The sequence below is a fragment of the Gouania willdenowi genome, chromosome 19 (assembly GCF_900634775.1).
Source record: "Gouania willdenowi chromosome 19, fGouWil2.1, whole genome shotgun sequence".
Classification (NCBI taxonomy): Eukaryota; Metazoa; Chordata; class Actinopteri; order Blenniiformes; family Gobiesocidae; genus Gouania; species Gouania willdenowi.
This window is the reverse complement of record NC_041062.1, coordinates 8698532-8724047: the sequence shown is the minus strand read 5'-3', so window position 1 is coordinate 8724047 and position 25516 is coordinate 8698532. Positions and strand designations below refer to the sequence as shown.

General features: G+C 39.2%; 1 protein-coding gene across 11 annotated transcripts in view; it reads left to right on the top strand.

Annotated features, from left to right (window-relative positions):
* Positions 1 to 25516, top strand: part of srcin1b (SRC kinase signaling inhibitor 1b) — a 56036-nt gene that overhangs the window by 1551 nt on the left and 28969 nt on the right. For 4 of the 11 annotated variants that reach the window (XM_028476304.1, XM_028476303.1, XM_028476306.1 and 1 more), the window contains exons 2-3: positions 16802 to 17100; positions 24847 to 24873. In XM_028476304.1, the coding sequence (XP_028332105.1) occupies positions 16802 to 17100; positions 24847 to 24873 (326 nt within the window). Of the gene's footprint in view, positions 1 to 7101; positions 7193 to 16801; positions 17101 to 20662; positions 20873 to 24846; positions 24874 to 25516 lie in introns of those variants that run through there. The other 7 variants (XM_028476305.1, XM_028476302.1, XM_028476308.1 and 4 more) reach the window with 6 other exon arrangements.

Sequence of the window (25516 nt, the reverse complement as noted above, 5' to 3'; positions counted from 1 at the left end):
ATAATGTTTTGGCTGAGTGGTGCACATTGAACATGTTTTACTGTCGACTTGTTTGAATTGAGTGAGTAAACAAAAATATGTTTCTCTTATTTTGGGGAAACAGTTGCTTTTCAGGTGATTAGTTCCGGTTCCTACCAGTAGGAGGCGCTGAAACAGCACATTTTGGTCTGGAGTCTTTACAGAAGATTTATGAGTGTTTCTGATATATTTATGTCTTACTTTGTCTTTGTAAGATATTTTCAAGTTTGTACCAAAGATTTATGAATCTTTACTAAAGATTTGTATGTATTGACCTAAGATTTGAGTCTTTACAGAAGAGTTATGAGTCTTTCTGAAAGATTTACAATTATTTACCAAATATTTCCCAAAGATTTTTAAGTCTTTACTAAAATGTTTTGTGTTGATCCAAGATTTGAGTCGTTACAGAAGATTTATGAGTCTTTGCCAAATATTTACAATTCTTTTCCAAAGATTTGTCTTTATGTCATTACAAAATATTTTTAAGTTTTTACCAAAAAGTCTTTACTAAAAATGTGTACGTATTGTCCTATGATTTTAGTCTTTACAGAAGATTTGTAAGTCTTCACTAAAGGTTTATATTTCCACAAAATATTTTTAAGTTTGTACCAAAGATTTATGAGTTTTTACCAAAGATTTACAAGTATTTACCAAATATTTGTCTTTACTAAAGCTTTGTAAGTCTTTACTAAAATTGTGTATGTATTGACCTAAGATTTGAGTCTTTACAGAAGATTTTTAAGTCTTTACTAAAAATGTATGTCTTTACCATTAATTAATAAGTCTTTATTTTGTCGTGCAAGTGATCGATTTTGTTGTATTGAATTGTACACAATTTTGGTAACACATTTAGATTTTTCTGTTCTATATTTGATCCATGGACTGGACTCACTTCCTGCAGGTGCTGGAGGCACAAATATACACAAAAAAATACTTTAAAATCTCTAAATTACAACAAAATACACAAGACAACAACAAAACAAAACACAACATTAGGGGGTAAAAAATACCCAAAATGACCAAAGACACGGGATAGTTTATGTTGATAGGGTGAGTCGTTGTTGAGCGATTCTTTAAAACAATCCTGAACTAAATAATCTGAGCTGTTTTCAGCCTCAGGAATAATCCGTGTTTTTCCCTCTTTGCTGATGTCGACAGGTTGCATTTAAAAGGTGTTTTTGAAGCTTGTTTTCACTGAATCATGAGACGTCAATCACCTCGTCCTCCTGCATGTGTTTCTGTGCCTGCTCTGGTTTATTGATGACGTCTGGGTCTCAGTAGTCAGGAACCGTCACACAGTTTGGATTAGTGTGTGTGTGTGTGTGTGTGTGTGTGTGTGAGAGGTTACCTGAAGGTCTTCCTGCTTCTGTCACGTATTCCTGTTTAGAGCTTATTTCTCGCTGAACGTTGGTAGATGAAATTTCCCTGTTGATGATGGATAATTAAATACGTAAATCCCAGGAGGCGAGCAGCCAATCAGACGCTATTACTGTCACACATCAAAGCACCAATCAGACCAACCTGCTTCCTCACACAGAGGTCGACTGCAGCTGAAGATCAGGTTTAAATGGAGACATTACAGATCTATAATATCCAGAGGTGTAAAGACTGGTCCTGATATATCGTACTCAAGTAGCTCAATTAAATAGTACTTAAAGTAAAAGTTACTAGTTACTTTCACCCCCCATGTTTATTTTTGGTAATAACTCTTGTCACGGTTCTCTTGCATACAGTAAACATCTCATGTAGAAACGTATAAAGATTTCTAGAAACGTTGGCCTACTGAAAAGTAAGAACATGAAAAGTATGAGCACGTACAGCACTCAATACTTAGTTGGGGCTCGTTTTGCCTGAATTACTGCAGCAATGCGGCGTGGCTGGAGTCGATCAGTCTGTGGCACTGCTCAGGTGTTATGAGAGCCCAGGTTGCTCTGATGGTGGCCTTCAGCTCTTCTGCATTGTTGGGTGTGGCATCTGGCATCTTCCTCTTCACAATACCCCATAGATTTTCTATGGGTTTCAGGTCAGGCGAGAACAGGGATACCATGGTCCTTAAACCAGGTGCTGGTAGCTTTGGCACTGAGTGCAGGTGCCAAGTCCTGTTGGAAAATGGAATCTGCAGGAAGCATGAAGTGCTCTAAAACGTCCCGGTAGACGGCTGTGTTGACCTTGGACGTAAGGAAACATAGTGGACCAACGCCAGCACATGACATGGCACCCCAAACCATCACTGACTGTGGATTCTGTGCCTCTTCCACAGATTGATCGCCTCCATGCTACGCCGCATTTATGCAGTAACTCATGCAAAAAGAGACCCAACCAAGTATTGAGTGCATATGAATGAACATACTTTTCAGAAGCCTTACATTTTTGTTTAAAATATCCAAAATAAAGGCTTGAAATATTTCACTCTGTGTCATGAGCCTATATCATATATGGGTTTGACTTTCTGAAATGAGTGACCAAAAATATTAAACTTTTTCATGATATTTGATTATGATTGATATATGATTATTGACTTTGATAGTTACTAATTTAAGATTATTAATTGGATTAAAATAATCAGGCTCATTTGTGGATTAATAATCGTGTGTTTCCACCAGAATAACAATAGTTACAGGCCTCCAGGGAGCTAAGAGGCTAAGCTAACAGGTGTTAGCACATTTTCTTGTAGGTGTGGTTTTGTTGCTGTGTTGTTGTGCGACAACTTCTGAATCCATCAGTGTAGAACTGTTACTAATGAAATGTAAAATTCATTACAGTCATCTGTGAGACTGAGAGTAATCTGATATATATAGTAGTTTGTGCCCGTTCAGCTTCTTTTGTCGGTGTGGCAGATGCTCACATCTCTATTTATTGGTGTTTGATCAGAGTCGCACACACAGCTCGTTCCCGGGAACGTGTTTTACTGCCGCTGTGAGTCTGTGAGCTCTGCGATGCTTTATTACACAGCGCTGCCTCTGCAGGTAATAAACGCAGGTTGTTCAAGTGCGTGTGTGTGCGTGCGCGCGCGTGTGTGTGTGTGTGCAGTGACACCAGTCCAACAGATACTGCTGGATAAAAGCGATTTACATTATCAGTCATAACTAATCTGCTTAATCTCCATTCTTTTCACGTGCTAAGCTAACCCAAACATGTGCCTCCCGGGCATCTGACTACTTGAACACAAAAACACAAAGAAACAACACCAAATGAAAGCACGAAATGGACTAAAATGGCAAAAAAAAACAAACAAAAAACAGGAAAAAGTCCCAAACGACAACAGAAACACCCAAAAAGAAGATTCCATATCCATCACCTGAAAAGACAACATCAACGTGATAATAATGATAATAATATATAGATAAAAAATAATTTCTTTTATTTAAAAAGTGCCTTTCAGGCCACCCAAGGACACTTCACAATAAAAACAGAATGATAAAAACAGTACAATACATAAAAAACTGTATAATACACAGAAGAAGAGAAAAAAAAGCAATGTAGGTAAAATTAGGAATGAGAATTTACGAAGAATGGGCTGATTTGAAGAGATGGGTTTTGAATCTGGACTTGAAGAGGGTTGAGTTATTGATGTTCCAGATATTGGGAGCGCAGCGACTAAAAGCTCTGCTCCCTATGGTGTGGGGGGAGACTCTCGTCATTGGCGCATAGATATCAGTGAATCCCGTCTGGATGCTAGTTGTGAGTCATGGTTGCTGTGCAGTAAAGCGCTCAGAGCTTTAGGACTCAGAGAAGACCCTGAGGAAGCATGAAGAGCAGCTTTGGCAGACGCTCCAGCCTCCATCTTGAAAGTTCTTCACAGTTTCCATTTTAGCTTCAATCTGTGCCTTTGTCGTGGCTTCGTCCCAGTGATTCCTTTGGTTTTAACTCGATGTGTTTGCTCCTGATTAATCAGAGAAAGACGCCTGAGAGCCTCAGTCATCTAATCTCCTCCCATGGTTTTTTGCGTCCTCGCCAGCATTGGAGATGGATTCTATCGGGATGATAATGACCAATAATTCTTCTTTTTCTCTTCTGATTTCATTCCTTCTTCCTTCTTCGTTTACCTGAATTATTTTAGCAGGGAAACTTTATTCCTCGGTAAGAGAACTCACTAATGGCTGTCACTAGAAGAAGTTGTTGGATGATGTCATCGCCTGATGTTGACGAATGACAGAGTAGTTGGAAGCTGTTCACATGTTTCTGTGTTGACGCCATCGGTCGTTCATTGGTCTGACGTTAAAATGAGACTTTTTTCGTTGATCAAAAGCATCGCCAACACAAGCTAGCGTAACATTCTACAGCTACGCATCAATCATCTACAGAGAGATACGACACGTAATTACTAATAAAACATCCATGACTCAAAGCAGCACTTTGAAGATCTCACGGATGATTTTTGGGGACTTGTATCTTGAAAGTTTATGGGGTTATTTGTTTGTAGCTTCAGGGTTTTAGAAAACACAAATGTATTCCCGCAGTCGGGACTGAAAGGTGGGACTCACTGTCAGTTAGCCGTTTCCGACATTTCCAGATGTAGATATCTCAGTACTTCCAAATACGCAAAAATGAAACGGCACATTTTCTTTCAAAATCTCTCAGTTGTTCCATGATTATATCACATGATGGCAATCATTTTTAACTTCAAATTGTTCTAAGTGTTCTCAAGTTTTCCAAAATCCTACAATTTTCCTCAAATTATTCCCCAAAATGTCCCCAAATTACATAAAAATTGGTCACAAAGTCATGGAAATTTACAATCCTGCAGTGACTGATATCTGTCACTTATTGCTTGGTTATTGTCGGTGCCTTACATACTTTAAACACTATTAGACGTGGAAGTGCAAAATAGGGCACAAGAAAGATAAAATAGCTCGTTTTACCACCTATAATCTGCGGCCCACTTCAGATTAAATTGGTTCGTATTAGGCCCCTGAATTAAAATGAATTTCCCCCATCTGTTTTATAACCACGACTCTCTGTTCCTCCTCGTCTTCCTCGCTGTTTTTTAGCCCCTTCTCACGGCCTGTCCAATGAACAGATTATGGTCCCTGTTATTATCTGTTGGAGCCATCTATCTTGGTAATTGAGCTGTGAGGGTGTCTGACAGTGATCGGTGTGACAACGCTAACGCTTTCTGCCAATCTGACACGCTCAGGTTTCTAGCCTGCAGCCGTCGGGGGAGGCGAGGGATGCGCTCGGCCTGAATTAGGAGCGTGGCGCGTTTTGAGTGTCGACGACGGAAGGCAGAGGAAGAAAAGGGAGTGGGTGCAAACATGTGTGCAGACAGTGAGGAGGCTTAAGCCCAGCTGCAGGATATAAACACATCCAAAGATCTGCTTCCGATTGGCCGCGTGCGCTGCTGATCGCAGTGAATAGGAGGCGGCACTGTACACCTGCAGGCGGGACGACACGTTTTGGGTTAACTCCACCTGGCAGCGACCAATAGGATTACAGCTCTCTGATGGAAACGCTGAGGAACATTTAAGACAGATGTGATTGTTTGGTGAATTTCACGTCAGACTCAGACACTCATCGCCTTATTGTACTGATACAGGCGTTGTTGATTAAAAAATCCTAATTTTTCCTTTTGTACATTCCATGTTGATGGTGTCAGAATGTATGGATGTAGGGCACTTGTGCCAAACTCATGGCCCGGGTGCCAAATCCGAAAGAAAGTAAAAATTACAGAGAAAACATGAATCATTTTGTAAATGAAACTCAAGACGCCTGGTGCTTATATCGCAAGATTGCAGTTATTTTTAATGTTGAGCTGTTGAAAAAACTCAAAATTTTTATAAAATCCTTACATTTTCCTCAAGTTATTACATGATATTAGGAGCATAGGGCAAGATCTTGAAATCAGACTCCATAGTGACACCGTGGTGGTTAAGGTAACCGCAGCCATCAGCCAAGCCGCCGTGGGGGTGCACATCAACTCTTTAGGACCGGATCACAGCTGATACTAGAAGATGGATACCCGACCAAACCCTGACGGGACCCGATGGCATCAGACGGGTCAGGTTCGGACAGATATTTAGAACTGGTGGTCGGGTTTGGTCACATAGTGTTGTTTGCGCGCAGCGTTCTTCCTTTCCTGCTGCAGCAGCTGTAGCCCTGAAGAATATATATATATATAGATATTTTTTTTTATAGCTCATTTTGTATTAAAACACTTGTTTTAGGAGTCGTTGCTTTCTCTACTTCTCAGAACGGCATGAAAAGCACAGTTTGATGGATTTTTGAGTGTTTAAACCCAGAACTTCCCCTAAACAAGTCACACTACAGAACTCACTCACACCTGCTGTGCCTGGAGGAGAAAAAGCCAAAGAGTGGAACATATTGTGCAGCTGTTTGTTACTAAATGTGCCTGTGTGGCATTTTACATCAGCAAATTTAACCCACAATTGTTTTTGTGTTCTGACTTTATTTGAATTAAAAATCTCGCGATTTATATCCTATTGCGCTATTTTGGGAAAAAGCAGTTTGGATGCGACGCGTGGAGCAGATGATACATTTTAAGGTCTGTTACATAACGTAACGACTGTCGTCGTCTCCTCAGACGCTGCAGCACACAGGCTGCTTTGATGCGCTGCCAGACTTCCTCAGATGGGCTAAAGGATAGTCTGAGTCTCTGACAAACATTTGCATAGCGCGCGCTTTGGAGTGTGCACGAGAACTTCAAATGCTTCCGCTGCGGAAGCCGTGTGAAAAGAGCGGCGTGCGAGCGTTACACAAGCAGTGGCAGATTGAGGGCTAGAGAAGAAACAGAGGCAACAGAAACTGAGGCGAGGAGGAGGAAGAAGAAGAAGAAGAAGAAGAAGAAGAAGAAGAAGTGGGGACGAGCTTTGATGGAGTTGAGGCAGTCATTAAGGGCAAGGCTGCTCGCCGCAGTTTTGGCTTATCTACGGCAAGGTGGAGAGCACGTGGAGTCTAATTCTGCCCAAGGCTCATGTGCAAAGCTGAGATACAGAGAGGAGGCGATAGAGCTCGTCCCCGTAGACAGTGGAGAGGATTATACTCACACAGAGAGAGAGAGAGAGAGGAGATGGGAGAGGGAGGGGATAGGAGAGAGAGAGTGAGGGAGATGCTCCGGCTTGCTGCACACACTCAGCGCTCAGCCTCCAGCTCACATCATGTGACCCGTAGCCACAGAGGGACAGCCTTCGCTCACCTGCTCACCACCTCCAGCCAGGTACGCCTCCTCCGACCCCGCTCACAGCTGGGCGTCTTCTCTCTAGGGACGGGGCTCTTTTAAACCCCCCCCCACCCCCGCCTCCATCAGGCGCTCGCTCTCTGCACCAAGATTATCCAGCTTTTTTTTTTTTTAATTCATCGCCCCAAGAGCAGTGAGAGGAGATGGAGACCGAGAGTGTTTGGCATCAGGGCGGGAAAAGGAGCAGCTAACTTAACCTGAGCTGACCCTCACCCTCACTCTCACTCTCACCCTCACTCTCACCCTCACTCTCACCCTCACCCTCACCCTCACCCTCACCCTCACCCTCACCCTCACCCTCACTCTCACCCAAACATTTGGATCCTGGACTTTTAGGACTTAAAAGGCTGTTCTTTCTTTGGGAAATCACAGATGATCAAAAGATGTGTAAGGGTGTGGGTTATTTCCTCCTGATGTGGCGAAAAAGCTGGAAAATCTTGGTGCTCAGAAGTTTAACCTGGAAAAATGTGGTGAAATATCTGCCCTGAATATTTGGTTTCTGTGCTTTTTTGATTCCATGACCTGGAATGTCGTTGCTACGTTAAAAATCAAAAAATGGGAATCTTTTCTGAGGTTTGCAACTGTTTGACTGAGACATTGTGTGGTTCAGAAGTCTTTGAACTTTGGTGATTTTTGTACGAGTTTGAACTAGGGCTGAGCCATATATCGAGATTCATTCAAGATATATCGAGTTTTCTATTTTGGCAATATAGACAATTACAATATCATCTATATTGATATATATATATATATATATATATATATATATATATATATATATGTTATAGCTTATTTTGTTTGAAAACACTTACTGCTTTCACTACTTCTCAGAACAGCGTGAAAAGCACAGTTGGATGAATTTCTGAGTGTGTCCTAACCCAGATGTTCATCTTAACAAGCCACACTACAGAACTCACTCACACGTGCTGTCCTTTATAGGAGAAAAAGCCAAAACTGGCAGATTTTGTGCAACCGTTTGTTATAAATGTGCCAGTGTGGCATTTTACATCAGCGAATTTAACTCTGAATTGTCTTTCTGGTCAGACTTTATTTGAATTAAAATGATTGCTTTATATCGTATATCGCCATTGAGATATGAGTTTTGGTCCATATCGCCCAGGCATAGTTTGAACCCGTTTAGGCAGAACCAGAGTGGGAGAACATTTGCTGGTTCCATGCTCCTTACCGTCCAATAGGTGGCAGCAATTTAGTAGAATACTTTCAAACTGTCAGGAGAAAAAGACGATTATCGATATGGGTTATTGTAACTGTTTTTTTCTCTACTTGAAATATCATTTATTATTTTTTAAAGTTTAAGATCTTAAGTTGTGAGTGTTTTTATGCTCGATGTGGAAGGTTGTTGGTTTGCTCCTGCATTTCTGAGGCACCTCCTGAATGTAGAGGCTGTGTTGGAAATGTCACACTTTGTACCATAATGTCTACTATATACTATTCGTATGATTAGGATGATGAGCGTTCCCACTTAAGTATACTTCCAAGTTTCCCAAGATGCATTTGGAACCTTCAACGACAAAACCTGAAGCTGCACACTCAAAGGAAAGTTCTGAAAACATTTGAAGTGAGAAAGTGACCAAGTAGAATATCAACATGTGCTAATTTGATTCATAAACCTCACGTAGACACATTTCATTCCGACATTTCGTAGATTTTCGAAGACCCTCCATTGTGCTACTGACAAAACTTCCAGTTAACTTTAAAACAAGAGCCCTATTTACAAAAGGGTTAAAAAACGAATGGAAGATGAAAAGAGATGCTTTTATTTTGAAAAGAGGATGTTTGATTTTATATATAAAATTTTTTATTTTTTTTTATTGACGTAATATTTAATTTTATTTGATTTACAGTTTCTATGATCACGATAATCTGAAATACACTTTGACTTGAGACGACAGTAGATCTCGGGACAAGCATTTGCTGTCGAAACAGAAAATAGGGCCTCGGAGTTTCTCAGATCACGGAAAACGCGGAATTCATGTTCGGATGGAAAAAGCAATCCAAACAATTTTTTTGCTTTTTAATAAAAAATCTAATCAAATCTGGCCTCATTATGACATACACATCTTTTAAATGCATGACATGGGGCGATACCACACATTTACATGTTATTTTTTCTCAGAAAACGTGATAAAACGAACGGAATGGAGGATAATTTGTACCTATTATCACAGAGAATTATAGGAAACGCAGTGCAGTAAAAGTATCTGACTTTTTTGGAAGACGTACAAAGTTAAAGTTAAGCCTTTTCTACACCACCAGCCTTGATATGCAGCACAGCGGCTCTCCGGGAACAGACTCGGACACTGTGGGGGAATAAAGGGAATCTGAGACGTTCCCACATCCACTGATCGTGGCGTCTCTCCGGAGGCCGAGCAGTGGAATCCTGTGGCGTGAATCCTCCCGGGGGACGCGTCGCAGTCGTTTGAAATGCAAAGAGAAAAGATAGAGGATTATTCTGGGAAATGAATTTGCATTTGCACGAGCGCTGCAGGAGAGTGAGGAACGTGCTCTGGTTAGAAACGCAGCTTCACCTTAAACCGTCAGGTTATTGATTCAGGTTGGTGCTCAGATGAGTCAGTGGCTTAGTGACGATTCGAGGCAGTTTTTCCCTCACAATCTAATATTACAGTCAATAAACGTCTCCTTCTCATCTTTCAGGGCTTTTTCTGACAGTCGGTCGTTTCATATTCCTCCTAAACATCGTAAATTTGATGGTGAAGGAAAGTTGAAAATGTTGTTGCTGATTTGTGTAGCGTAGTGGATTTTTAGTGTGTTTAATGTGTGTTTTGTGTCTTTTTTGGAGGATTTTTCTTTTGTGTGTTTTTGTTGTTGTCATTTTATATCTTTTCAAAGGGATCCTCCACTGTTTTTACAAATGGGGCCTAAAACCTTTGAAATGTTTTATTACCTTTACCCTGTGCGCCGCCATGTTGATGTTGATGATGCAAATCGCTCCTTTCAGCCCATTGTGTTCTAAGGGACTGAAGCATTCAAGATCATTTATCAGCTTTTCCAGTCAAAATGACAACTTGAGCTTCTTTGGGTCGCTCTAAAAATCAGTAAAAGTTAAAAAAAGTCGATGTAAAACTCTTTTGTTTACCGAAATTTGATCAAATCTACGAGCCGAAAAAATCTGTGACAGCAGGGGGCGACAGTTCCAACGCTGCTGTTTTGTAGACATCGTGAAGAAGAGAAGAGCAGCTCTGGTTGCTGTAGGATAAAACTGCTGCTCTGAGCTTTTGGCATGACACCATCACTTATACTGCTGCTCTGAGCAGCTGTTTGATCCTGGTTACCTGTATTTACATGCAACCGGAGCTCTTCTAGTTATCAAATTTCAGTAAACTAAAGAGGTTTACATCGACTTTTTTTAACTTTTACTGATTTTTAGAGCAACCCAAAGCAGCTCAAGTTGTCATTTTGACTGAAAAAGCTGCTAAACGATCCTGAATGCTTCACTCCTATAGAACTCAATGGACTGAAGGGGCGATTGGCATCATCAATGACGTCATTTCAACATGGCAGCACACAGACTCAAAAACGGTAAAGTAGTCCCATTTTAAAAACAAAACATATGGTGCAAAATAATGTGTTTTGTTTTTGGCTACATTTGTAAAAACAGTGGAGGATCCCTTTAATAAATATTATTATTTCCATGTATTTTGTACATTATGTATTTTGTATTTGAGTATGTTTTGGGAGGCATTTTGTATACAGTACTTTTGTTGTTGATTGATTTGCATGTTTTGATGTCATTTATTTTTTGTTAATTTTGTGTTTTTGTTGTAATTTTGTGTATTTTTTCATATTTCTGTATGTTTTTGGAGTAATTTTCTGATATTTTTATGTTTTTGTGTATTTTTGTATGTTTTTGCAGTCATGTTGTGTGTTTGTTGTTGTCATTTTGTGTGTTTTCTGAGTTGTGTTTTACATTCAGATGGTCAATGACTCTGTGCCATCGACCAGTCCCACGTGTTGGTTAGCTTAGCATGTAGCAGCACTGGCTTTTGAGGGTCAAAGGGTAAAGGGGCGGGGCTTATTGCTTCAAACTGTTGCATCAGGCTGGTACAATATTTAAGGAATTTGCCTTCATCGGTACCTATAATTATCTTGCGTCATTGTTCGCGGCTACGCTGTAAGTTTAGCTAGCGATGCTATGTCTTAGCTAAAAGGTTCTGGGATCTATTTCCTGGAAACTGTTTTGTAGGAACTCAAAAGGATCTAATGATTTGTGGTTTCAGCTCTTATGTTGAAATTCCCTGCTGGAATATTTATTTAAATATAAATAATAATCTTTCGCTTTGATCTGACAAATAGCAGCGGGATGTGAGATGTGTCCCAGTGCGTCGAAAGCCTCAGAAACAGCTGCGTAGTATGGGTGCTGGTTGTTAACACCGGGCCGTGTAATTGGATCGCAGCTGCTTCACAGAGGTGTCCCGCCAAAATAAGAGGTGTGACGACTCCAAAAGCATTTAATGGCCCCTCATCTGCCACTGTATTAAAGCAGAACTAGTTCTAGGTTAGTGTTGGCAAATAAATACTGTACAATATGTAGATGACAACTATGGATATGAAACCGAGTAGAAATATAGAATCAAACAGTATTGGATAAAAAAAAAAAAAAAAAAACATTTAACTATTTTTTGTTAATTTTAAATTTATACACAGCAGAAATGCACTGAAACAAACTCGCACTAAGATAACTCCAGATAGTTGACGTCCAGCCGTTTGCGAGATATGCTAAAGCTAACGTTAGCCCACCTGTTTTACAGAGAAAAAAATGGGGGAAATGTGTGATATTGTCCCAAAACTTGTGGTTGAGGGTTGAGACTTAGAGATATTTCTATTTCAAAAGGTGAAGTCTGTCATATTCTGTCTTTTTTATTCATGTTAGTGGATTTTTGGATGTATTTTATTTATAAATAATTCCTGTTTTTTTTGTCCTGCCTTTGATCAGATTTTTCCAAAAACAAAGCTTGTTGGTTTAAGACTTAAAACAATGTTTTTAACTTTTGTTATATTTAAATATAATGCGTTCTGTCTCACTAGTTGTTTTTAAATATATAAATAAATGGTGCTCCTCACATTTCAGATGCTCAGAGATGCCCTAGTTGCAGCTTTGAGTTTTGCATATATTTGCATAGGTTTGTTATTTCCACAGGTTGAGGGAAGTGACAGATAAAGCAAGAAAACAAACCACACACATTTGTGAATTCTTTTGGCGGTTTGTCCTTTTCTGTTCCTCCTCCAGGTTGTGCAGTGACATCACTTCCTCTCCTTAGGCCGCACCCACACGAGCCAGATACCTTGATAATCACGACCAATTCAAACATTAATATGAGGGGCATGTTTTAGGAGGCATTTTGTATACTTTTGCTATTGTTGATTTGCATGTTTTGTGTATTTTTTTGCATTTCTGAATGTTTTGGGAGTAATTTTCTGTTTTGCAGTCATTTTGTATGTTTTTGGTGTAATTTTGTGTATTTTTCATTAATCTTTATGTTTTTGGAATCATTATCTGTTATTTTGTTGTCAATTTATATGTTTTTTGGTCATTTTGGGGGTTGGTATGTATAAGCCTACACCCTTTTGACAATTGAGAGTTGTTTGTTCTATTTTGTTTTTTCTGAACACTGCCAGAATAAAATTCAAATTCAATTTTTGTTGTTTTAGTTGTCAAAGTTGTTTTGTATATTTTCCTTTAATCTTGTGTATTTTTTGTATGTTTTGCAGTTATTCTGTGTGTTTTTGTTGTCATTTTGCATGTTTTCTTTAATTCTCTGTGCTTTTAGAGTCTTTTTGAGTATTTTGTTGTTGTTTTGTGTATTTTCTTTTAATCTTGTGTATTTTTGTATGTTTTTGGAGTCATGTTCTGTTTTCTTGTTGTCACTTTATATGTTTTTTGGACATTTTTTTTGTTGTTGTTGTCGTTTTGGGTAATTTTCTGTTCTGTTTTTTGAGTTAATTTCTGCATTTTTATTGTTGTGCGGTGTATTTTTGATTGATATTGGAGTCATTTTGTTTTGGGGAACACAAAATGAGACATGCCTCTATTGCTCATGTGGAGTGAATACGTTGTCGGCTCTGTGTGAGCTGTCAAAGGTTTGTTTGATGCTCGTTGTGATGTCAGTGGAATAATAAAAATGTATGTCTGCAGTTTAATCGGTTTTCCAACCCAGTCGCTCTTAATGAACACTTTTATTTCACGTCCCTTGGCTCTGGAATTGTAATCAGGTGTTTGAGGGTTATGTAATGAAGGACTTTTCTGTATTCTGAGCAGCTGCACATTCAGGTGATGTCTCACCGTTGCGTCCCTTGTGTGATTGACAGCTCTCACTGTGTTCATATCAGACATGGCACACGTGGGCTTTCATCACTCACACTGTAAATTTATGCCCCCGTTAGCTTCCTGTTGGAGAGGGCTGCAGGCGTGGGAGGCTGGACGTGTGTGTGTGTGTGTGTGTGTGTGTGTGTGTGTGGACACAGAGGCTCTGTCTTTAATGGAGCGCTGCTTTTATTCTCACTGGTTTGAATGGGACACCACTAGAATCCCAAATAAATGCTTTTTAAAACCCGTAAATGAAAATGTTTGCGCGATAATGATACACACTGAAGCAAAAATGTCAAATAGTGTAATTTTTTAAAATTTTTCATGATTAATGCTAATTTGTAATTGTTTTAAATTGTAATAGTTTTGCAGTACCTTTGTGTATTTGTGTTGTGAGTGACACAATAAATAAACTCCAAACAACAGAAATACAAAGTGTATCTCTGTTGTTTTGAGTTGATTTATTTTTTGTTGTTATTTTGTGTTTTTCAGTCATTTTGTGTGATTTTATTGTTGTTTTGTCTACTTTTGTGTATTTGTTTTTGTATTTTTCTGTTATTTGTTTTTGTCATTTGGTGTTCTTCTTCAGTCATGTGATTTTATTGTTGTTCTGTGTAACTTTGTGTATTGGTTTTGTATATTTCTGTTGTTTTGAGTTTTTCATTTATTTTCTGTTATTTTGTGTATTTTTTCAGCCATTTTGTTTGTTTTTTGTTGTCGTTTTTGTTTTCAGTTGTGCTGCATGCTGTTCTTTTGTATGTTTATGGTACACATTAAACACGTACTGCAACAATGATTATATCGTAATTTCGATTTAAAATCATGTTTAATAATTTACCATGATATTCTGTTTAAGTTCCTTTTAAAATACCGTAAGTCTTTTTGACTCTTTTTTTCCTTTTATAGATCTTTGTTGAGCGTTTTAAAGCATCACTAAATGAATTCTTTCAAAACGATGACGTGGTTTCATGAGAGTGCGTCTGCAGCTTAAGCCAAGCTGGACTCTCATGTTAAACCTGACTTAACCCTGAGCTGGGTTTGATGAAATACCCCCCGTAGGCCTGGCTCTATTAATCAGAATCAGAATCAGAAATGTTTTTAATGGCCATGTACAGTTTTAAGGACAGTACAAGGAATTTGTCTTGGTAGAACACTTTAAAGAACACTTTAAAGAATAACCCCCCTGGAAATACAGGAAGCAACAACACAAACAACAATAAAATCATACAAAGTAATAACAATAACACAAAACAACGGCGGAAAAATACACAAAACGAAAACACAAATACTCAAATATATACAAACTATGATTAAACCACACAAATTAAGAACAAAAACACCTAAAAATGCAAAAAACAAACAAAAAATAACAACCAAAGCAGAAAAAAGCCTTGTACAGGTGATTTCGGTCTGAGGCTGACGTGTGGAAAATGATCCATGAAGTGAGAAAATCTCTTCTTTACCAGAATGAAATGGTGTGAAGCCAAATAAAAGGAAGCAGTCGGTGCATTTTTAACCAATCATCATCATCATCATCATCATCCTTCTGCTGTGGAGTGTCACAGATACTAGTAACTTTGTGCAGCTCGAGGCTGCAAACACATGTTAATCATGTATTTCACCACAGCTGCAGCGCCAGAGGGGTGTGTGCTCTGCTCTCATGTGTTTACATAAACAATGTGTGTGTGTGTGTGACAGAAAACAGCTTCCAGTTAAAGTTAACACACACACACACACACACACACACACACACACACACACACACACACTGCGAGCAGCTCAAGGACACAAGCGTTGTTTGTGTGTCGTCACGGTAACACTCGCTCGGGGTCAAACCGATTAACTCTACGTTATGTTGTTCAGTAGCATTTGTTGCTAAACGTTTTCTTACAGCGTAATGAGCGCTAAACACAGGATTATTCTGCTCCTCCTGCAGCCAATCACACAGTTTCAAATGCTAATGAATTAGCGTCTTCGTTAGCTGTCACGCCTCAAGTTTTCACGTTTTTTTTCTCACACTTATAAAGTAACATTTAGCAACTTTAAAGGTAAAACTGCAGCGGTTTTATATTCTGTAGCAGTTGCATCACTTTTAGCCTAGCTTAGCGTAGGCTAAGCTAAGACTTGGGAGATTGAACCTGCGCTCAGTTACTTACGTGATATTCTGGAGTCACGAAACATCCAAATATTTTTACCTGAACATTTTTTTAATGTCGAAATGCTTTAATTTGGAATAATTAATATTCTCCAATGGTTTGCAACCAATTAGCATTAGCTCAGGGGTTCTCAACCTTGAAGTCAGGACCCCATTTGGGGTCGTGAGATGCCTTCAAGAAACTAAGAATAGTTTTGAACAAGTTGAGCTAATTTGTTCTGATTTCTACCCTTTTTTCTGCAACTACACCAAACTTTCCATTTTTTAACCTATTTTCATCACTTTTTCTTGCCATATTTTTGCTCCTTTTAGCGCATTTTTTCTACATTACTCCCATTTCTGGAACTTCTCCATCACATTTCAATGACTTTTCTGCATATTTTTTTCACTTTCAAGACATTTTCAGCACTTATAAACCCTTTCCACCACTTTTCCACCTAATGTCACATATTGTACCATTATTGTCACTTTTAACCTCTTTTCACCATATTTAATGCTTATTTTTGCCAATTGAACTATATTCACGATTTGTCATGCCCATTTTTTACCGGTTTAAACTAATTGTTCTTACTTTTTTCTGCCACTTTTAAGCCGATATTGACACTTTGAACCATTTTTACCACTTTTTCTGTCTGTTTTTGGCCACTCTAATTTGGAACTTTTAACCTATTTTTGTGGTTTTCAAAATCCCATTTCATGACCTTTTCCACCATTTTTGGTCACTTCTAACCCATTCTATTTCTGATTAAAACAAGGATTTACATCTTTATTCATGACTATATACTATGGCACAATTAATACTAAGCTTCCTGGATAACAGTGGGTCTTATTCAGATGAATAAATAAATGTGGTTATCACAGATTCATAGAACAATAGACCATCATTTTGCTGACTTTATGGATGGACCCCAAAAAGCTCTCCTCTTTATTCCCCGTTATAGATGGTCCTGTCTCCACATGACTGTTCTTCAATGTTCATGCCTGTTTTCAACCACCTGCAGGGACAGTGGGGGTCCCTGGCCACCTTTATTTTGGGGGTCAAAAAAAAGTTGAATTAGATCATTTACGGTATTTGCTTTAATTTCAGGTCGAGAGAAGAGAAAGGGCTCCATGATTTCCGCCGGTGATGCTGAGTTTCCTCGGGACTACCACACCCTGGCTGCACGGGGGTCCCGGAGGTTCCCTGAAAGCAGCAACGGGGGCTTCACGTCGTCGTCTCTGGACCGACGCCACAACTCGGTGGCAGCTAAGAGCCTGGAGGCTCTGAACAGCATCCACAAGGCTGACATCGAGCGGCAGCGCGACGCACTCATCGACCTCCAGAAAAACAAGTTCTCCAACAGTCCAGGGAGCATGTCGCAGGGTTCCACCACTGCTGGAAGACAGGTACCACATACTCTGTTTCTGGCAAACAATACATCAGATTTATTAAAATATTGAAACTTTCTATGCTTTTCCAACATGTTGGATCATATATCAATGTTTTTCAACCTATTTCTACATTTTTCATTATATTATCTGATTCGGGTGGCGTAGTGGTTAGTACGTCAGCCTCACAGCAAGAAGGTCTTTGGTTCAAGCCCTGGGTTGCACACTGGCATGTTCTCCTCCATGCTTACATGGGATTTTTCTGGGTACACCATTACCTTCTAGGTAAGGTAATGTTGATACTAGGTTAATGTAAAGTTAGGTTAATGCTTAGTCCATGCTATGCTAATGTTAGGCTAATGATAGGCTTACTTAATGTTAGGTTAATGATAATCTAGTGTTAATGGTAATATTATGTTAATGCTAAATTATTGTTAGGTTAATGTTAGGCTAATGCTAGGATAATGCTACGTTATTGTTTTGCTAATGCTATAATTATCTTAATGTTAGGCTAATGCTTAGTTAATGTTAAGTTGATGCTAATGCTAATGCTGATGCTAGTGCTAAGTTCATGCTAGGTTAATGTTCAGCAAATGTTTTGCTAAATGCTATGCTATGCTAATGTTAGGCTAATTTAGGGTAATGCTAATCCAGTGCTAGGCTAATGCTAGTAAAACAGATTCAACACTTTGACATGTTCTTTGGTCCTCCTGAGGTACATATATTATTGTTGTAGCACATGATTTAATGCGTCATATTCTCGTTCTCCAAACGTCACTGAGCACAAAGAGCAGAAAAAATACCAGTGAAATGTAACAGAAATGAATAGATTTTAACTCCCACGTTGACTTTAAACATTGGACATTGCTTTTTTGTGATTATGGGACTTCTGTCTTCAAACACAAAAAAAAAAAAAGTTACTCAGTTAGCTTCAGCATTAGCACTAGCACTACCAAATTTCTGTTTGTGGCCAGTGGCTTCATATCTGCCCCATTGTGTTTGAGGAAAAGTTCAACACTTTCCTCATTTGAAAAGGAGAGTTAGCATTAGCATTGGTTAGCGGCACATGTGTCAATGCTCAAACATTATTACTGTTTTTAGATAAAGAGCATATTTAACATCTGTTGGATCTTAAAGGACATTAAACTTGAATGTGTGACCTGCATCTTCCCCTCCTCCTGTTCATCAGTGTATTTCAAAGGCTACAAGGCTATAACAGAGACAGACAATTAGACACGCATTCACGCCAATGTCAGTCCAGGGTCATAGGTGTAAATCCCTGAGGAAACAGGCTCTCCTAATACTCCAATACATCATCTGGAGACTCTATACAATCCTAAACCTTAACACGCTCGCCCTGATTGGACGTAGTGTCGCTTGGTAACAGTCCCAGAAATTAGCAAGAAAATGCGATTTAAAAGTGTCAGATTTGGACTTGGTAATTGTAATTATCATGAAAAAATCTTTAAAAAATGTCTATTATGATTTAACGCAAAACTGGGGAACTGTGTTACATTTCTATGTACAGTTCTACACATAATTATTAAAATATGTTTCATATCAAGCTTTCCCACATTTTTCCATTTAAAAAATTTAAATCAAGGGTTATACTGACACAAAAAAGGCTCAGACGCCCACACCAAAATATTTAAACCTATATTTTCATTGATTAGGAAGTCTAACAACGTTAACCAATACATAGGAAAGAAATTAGATGATAGATATTTGTTTTTAGTGTATTTTACAGCTGATTCTGGACCTGTTATCATAAGAGATGCTAACAAAAAGCTAATGCAAGAGGAAGGTTAACATTTATTTGGTTATTCATTTCAGGCTCAGTAATTGTGATTAATTGTAATTAAACTGTAGTAATTGAGAACGTAATTGTAATCGACTTTCTGAGGACAAAAAAAATTGCAATTTAATTGTAATTGGAAAAAATGCAATCGTAATCGAATTTTAATTGAACATGGGTAATTGAAAACTTAACAGTAACTAAGAAATGTAATTGAGCCCAACCCTGGTTAGCACTAGCATTAGCACTAGCATTAGCGTTAGCATGAGCAGCGGTCTTCAGTGACGAGCAGATTTATAACAGCTCAAGTGTGTTGGCGGGTAGGATTAGCCGTTTTACACAAAGCTTGGAGTTAGCATTAGCATTGTCTCCTGCTTTGTCCTCATTGTGTTGTTATTTTAATTTTAATAATATTAAAAACAATAGGATTACTTAGCATCTGAAGGAACATAACAGGTGTATTTATTGTGTTTTTCGTCTTTCTTGATACTCATCATTATGTAACATGTCCTTTGGTGTCAAGAAAGGAGCTTATATTCTGTTTTTATTTAAAAAAAAGTATTAACCGCATTGTGCTAAAAGCCTTGTGGTCTACATTTCTCTACATTCACATTAATGGAGGAGACGCTTCACTGTGTTACAGCAGCCTCTCTAAACCCACACAATGCATTATGGGTTTATTTAATGCAAACAACGCCACATTTTCATCACCTGCAGTAATGGACACCTTTCCATAACCTTACAGAGGAAATGGTTAAAGCACGTGTCAAACTCATGGCACGGGGGCCAAATCCAACCGTTTGGAGCATCCAATTCGGCCCGAATGAGAAAATAAAAAGAAAAGAAAACAGGAATCATTGTGTAAATGAAACTCAACAAAATTTGCAGAGGCTGACTGTTTTCCCAGTGCTTATGTTGAATGATTGCAGCCATTTTTAATGTTAAACATTTGGAAAATATTCATCATTCTTACAAACTCCTTCAATTTTCTTTAAATTATTACATAAAATCATTAAAAAATGCATAAAATCTGTGGCCCACTTGAGATCAAACTGCTCTGTTTTTGGCCCCTGAACTAAAATGAGTTTGACACCCCTGTTGTAAGATAATGAGTTTAAACTAATGACTAAAAAGGTCACAAACTAATATGGGTCAGAGCAGTTAAACATTTCAAAAAAACATCAAATTCTTACAAAATCCTTCAATTTTCACACAATCTAGGAAATTAAAAGTGAAGATCCTACTGGCACTGATATCTGTCACTTATTGCTTGGATATTGTTGATTTCTTACATATTTTGTATTTTATGTGTACGTAGAAATGCAAACTATGGCACAATAATGTTGAAATTACTAGTTTTCCTGCATATAATCTGTGGCCCACCTGAGATCAAACTGCTTCTTTTTTGGTCCCTGAACTAAAATGAGTTTGACATGCCTCGGTTAAAGGGTAATATGAAGGGTCAAAGGGTAAAGGGGCGTGGCCATGTCATTGAGCAGCTCATGAGTTGGTGCTATGGACTCTCGGAAATGTCACATTTTTCTTCCCTTTGAGGAGGGACAGCCTCGGTTGGAAATAAACGAGGCACAGGTGGAGTCTGCAGTTGTCATGGCAACCCACCGTCTCCCATATAAGGCTACGGGGTGATATCATATGGTTGGCGATGGGCTCAGCGACGAAGGAGGGAGGGATGATAGAGGAGGAGGAAGAGGAGGAGGAAGAGATGCTAACTGCCTCCGAGGTGCTACTACTGGTGCCATCGCTGTGAGGAGGAGGAAGAGGAGGAAGAGGAAGAGGAAGAGGAAGAGGAAGAGGAGGAGGGCGATCCTCCAGGCGTGGGAAACAAACACGGAGCTGCAGCGAGAAGAATCCCATCAATGATGGAGAGGGGGGAGGAGGCAGGGGGAGGCGACAGCGGGAAGCAGCGATGGTAACTCCTTTCGCTCTCGTCTGTGAGTGTGTGCGCCGTGAACGATGGGCGTGTGACCAGAGCAGGTGTGTCCGTGCATGTGCTGGGAAACTGCATCTGTGTGTGTGTGCGTGTGGGGGCGGAGGTGGGGGTGGGTGGACACACACATGGGGGCACAAAGATGGCCACTTGGCATGCGGGTCAGGAATGCATCCCTGGCTCCTTCTTCACCCTCCTCTTCCTCACCTCACTGCGCGTCTGCTGATTGAGAAGCTGTGCAGCGTCACTGTGGATGTTTCACTTCACACTGAGTCTGTCTGTGTCTGGGCTGATAACTGTGACGCCCTTTTTCTGGCTGTAACCACCACAGCTCAGCACGGAGCTTCTTCAAAGTTAGGATTACAGAGGACGAATTAAGACGAGAACTCCTGGCACAACGTAATGTGATGATGTCGGCTGTTTGCTCTTTTGCTTCCACGCCTTTTAATCAGACGCCACATAGGGATGAGGTCAAAGTCTTACAGAATTTTATGTGTATTTCTGGCACTGGTTTGGTTTGAACCTGAGATACAAAGAAGAAGAAGAAGAAACGCTTTGTGAGGATTTTATATCCAGTTTCATTACGTAGGTTCTCATGAATTTGGCTAATTTTCTAACCAAATGTTGTAACAAAAGCTGTAACATTAGTGACCAACCATGGGGTTAGTTTGGATCTAACCATGGGATCATACGTAGAGGATTTTCCATCCACATTGTTTCTAATTAAACCACTTTTTAACCAAAACTACACCAACGTTTTTAGTTCATGTCATTTATCTCCCTGGAACCAAATTTCCCTCCCACTTTCTTCCTGTAGGTTCTAATTATGGGCGTCAAAATCAATTTAGTTCAGGTGCCGAATATGGACCAATTTAATCTCGAGTGGGCCGCAGATTAAAGCCGGTAAAACGAGCAATTTTATATTTCTTGTGCCCTAGTTTGCACTTCCATGTATAATAGTGTTTAAAGTATGTAAGGCACAGACAATATCCAAGCGGTAGGTGACAAATATCAGTCACTGCAGGATTTTTGTGACCAATTTTAATATAATTTGGGGGAATAATTTGAAGAAAATTGTAGGATTTTAGAAAACTTGAGAGTACAAAACAATTTGAAGATAAAAATGACTTCCATCATGTGATATAGACGTGGGAAAAACTGTGAGCCTAGGGGGAAAAAATGTGCAGTTCCATTGAGTTTGTGTATTTGGAGGTACTGAGATACTGTATCTACATCTGAATTAGTTGGTGATTTACACAATAAGTCGAGTTTTCAATGTAATTTTTTACTTTCTCCTGCAGGTTGAATTGGGAGCTTTAAAGTGCCAGATTTAACCCCAAGGCCTTCAGTTTGACACGTGTTCTTATGACTTCGGCTGCTTTTCCACCAAAAGGTTCCAGAACTATTTAGTTCATGGTGCTTTATTTATCCACTGAATTAGAATTTTCCATCCAACGCTTGTTACGTATCTCCCTGGAACCAAAGTTCCCTCCCAATTTCTTCCTGTAGGTTCTAACGACTTAAGCAGCTTTTCCACCAAAATGCCCCAGAACTATTTAGTTCATGGTACTTTATTTATCCACTGGACTACAGCATATTTTCCAACGTGTTTCCATCTCATTTTGAATTTCCGTTACTTTGCAGATGTGATATGTGATTGTAGTTGGAGGTGAGTTCTTAGTTCCTGGGGAAGCTTCCAGCGGTGGAAACTCACCATGGGATCCATAGTTATCCTAAAATAGGAAAAATTAACATGTCAGCACCACCTTTTTTTGATGATTTTTTGGCTTTAATGATTAAAATATTGTTGCCACTTGTTATTAGATCTTCAGATTTGAATGTATATTTTAGCTTTAAAACAGAGAGCAGATGTATAGCTCCGTGCTGCATTCAGGGAGACTCGTTTTCCGGAGCCGCGCTCCTCCATCATTAGTGACTTCTCTGTAAATATTTGATTAACGATGGAGATGCAATTACAGACACTTAAAGCCACATTATGATGACGACGCAGCTCAATCCTGCCGTGGTGGAGATAATTAGCACCAGGTTTTTCTCACGGGGCAGAAACCAAACGTTTGTGTGATTGATCACATGATCAGTTGGTCTCCATAGACTGAAGGATGGAAATGTGGATGAGACATCAGATGTGCTACGTTATCTGTGCTGTTATTCTGTATGAACCACATTCAGGAGGTCATTTAATGGATCCGGTTCATTTGAGTCATTTCAATCCCTTTTTTCTGCAACAAACCCAGGTCCTTAACGTGGTTCATTTGCATCCTGGATTGGGGTCATTTTGTGTATTTTCGGAGTCAATTTGTGTATTTTTCAGTTCATTTGTGTGTTTTCGTAATCATTTTGTTCATTTCTGGGGTCATTTTGCGCATTGTTGGAGTCAATTTGTGTATTTTTCTCTCATTTTCTGCATTTTTGGAGAAATTGTGGGGCGGATTTACTAAAGGTTTAGGAGTATTAAAACGTGTGCAAACGTCACTAATAAAGGGTACAAACCCCAGGGAATCAGGACTGCGCGTCTTCAGCGCGTCACAATGCGCCCACAATCCATTTAGCGCATTTCCCACTGATGAATATGTAATGTAGGCGGATCTCATAAGGGGCGCAAAAAATGAGAGGAGGAAATGCAAATAATTTAATGCAGTGGGCGCAATGTAGTTCATCAAATCTGAAACCGTTTGCGGCGATTGTTGTAGCGCAAATAGTACGACTGACAAGCAGGTGCAAACACACACGCAGAGATCAGCTGCAGTGAATGTTTACACAAAACACAACGGAGATGGAAAAAAAGACTCCAGTTAACCTTTCTAGTATAAGAAAATAATTTAAATAAAACAATATCAACAGCCACTGAATAATAAAATGCAGAGTAAAGTGTGTGTGTGTGAGAGAGAAAAAAGTTGGACATCTGAGGCATCGCGTGCGGAGTCTGGTGTGGCTACGGTGGAGAGAGCTGTGCGTAGAGATCCATGGATGATACGCCGGATGCAACGCTCCAGTGTCTTTCTCTTCATGTTTTGACCGTAAAACTCTTGTGTCGCGTTGATGGCAGGAGCGTCAGACCAGAATCAGCTGATCGGCTCCACAGTTTTTCGCAGCGATGGCACAATGTTGTTCACAAATGAGAGTGTGCGCGACGAGTGTTGCTCTGGAGCTCAGACCTGCTGGATGATGCTCAGTAAATCATCTTCAAATGGAGCTGATCGACTGATTGACAGACTCAGTTGCAGCATTAACTCAGATCAATGGCATCAATAGATCAATAGGACAGTTTCTGTCCAAATCTGCCTATTTTCCATGGTCTGATAAGAGTAAAGTTACCGGACCCACATTAAATTAGGGGAAAAAAAATATAATTAGGTTTTAGTTTTTTTATTTTTGAAACAAACATTTGTATTTGTTTATTTTGTTTTCTACATTATTAAGTGTTTGTGCACCAGACAGAGAAGTCCACCAGCCTCCAATTTAAATTCTTCAAATGTCATTTTGTGCTTCTGTGCACTCACCTCTCCACATGGAATGAGCAAAATGTTCATTTTTGGGGTCATTTTGTGCATTTTTGGTGTCATTGTGTGTATTTCTCCATAATTTTATGCATTTTCATGGTCATTTTGTGTATTTTTCTGTCAATTTGTGTACTTAGGGAGTCATTTTGTGACTGTGTCTGGGTAGTCAGCAACCAGGGTCCTTAACCCCAGATCAGTTAAGTCCTGATTGTTTCTAAAACCCGGGTCCTTAACCTGGATCGTTGGATTTTGTGATTCATGCTGAGTTTTCTCACTTTATGTTAGCCACAGACGAAACAAATGATTCATGAGTCCTGATTGAATACAAAGATTCAACTCTTTAGCTGAGATTAAACCATAAATGGGAGGGGCTTCTTCACAGAAACTAAACTTTATTCATACGACGTGTATGCTGCTGCTTTGATGATCATTTCTGTGTATTTTTCTGAGTTGGTTCTATGATTTCAAACTTTAACTCTGAGTCTTTTTTCTTTCCGTAGCAGCAGCCCAACTACTGGAGCTTCAAGGTCAGTGCCAAGCCTGTGTTTGTGTAGCAGTGTAAATCTGTGTGCAGCACTCTCTAATAGGGTAACTGATGTGTCTTTGCCTGCTTGACTTTTCAACACGGGCCATAATTACAAAGAGAAAGGAATTGCTCAGGCCGACGTTATCACCCACCAGTTCTGCACACGATGTGATAAGAAATGTGCAGTTTCTGTGCGGTTTAGACTCAAAAGTGCTGTTTTAGCCACTTTTATTATGTAACATCATGGCTTTTGTCGTGACCAAAACAAACAAAATGTATCTAATTTTCAAAAGAAAACCAAATGATTTATTTACTGAACAATAGATACTCCTTATTGGGTGAAAAGATTGTAAAGAAGGCCACAAATGTACCACAAGAAAGAAAGAAAAAGCATTTATACAAGATTAACACAGGAAAGAACAAATGGTTTGTGTGTCTTTGGAGCCTTTTTTAAAAAAAATCTATTTCTGACAATTTGTAGATATTTGTTGTCATTTTTTTATGTTTTGGATTCATCTTGTGTCTGTTTTTGTGTTATTAATCCTTTGTGTACACTATTGATTCATGTTTTTTGGAATCATTTTGTGAATTTTGAATTTTGTTTGTGTCTTTTCTGTTGTCACTGTTTTTTTTGAGTCATGTTT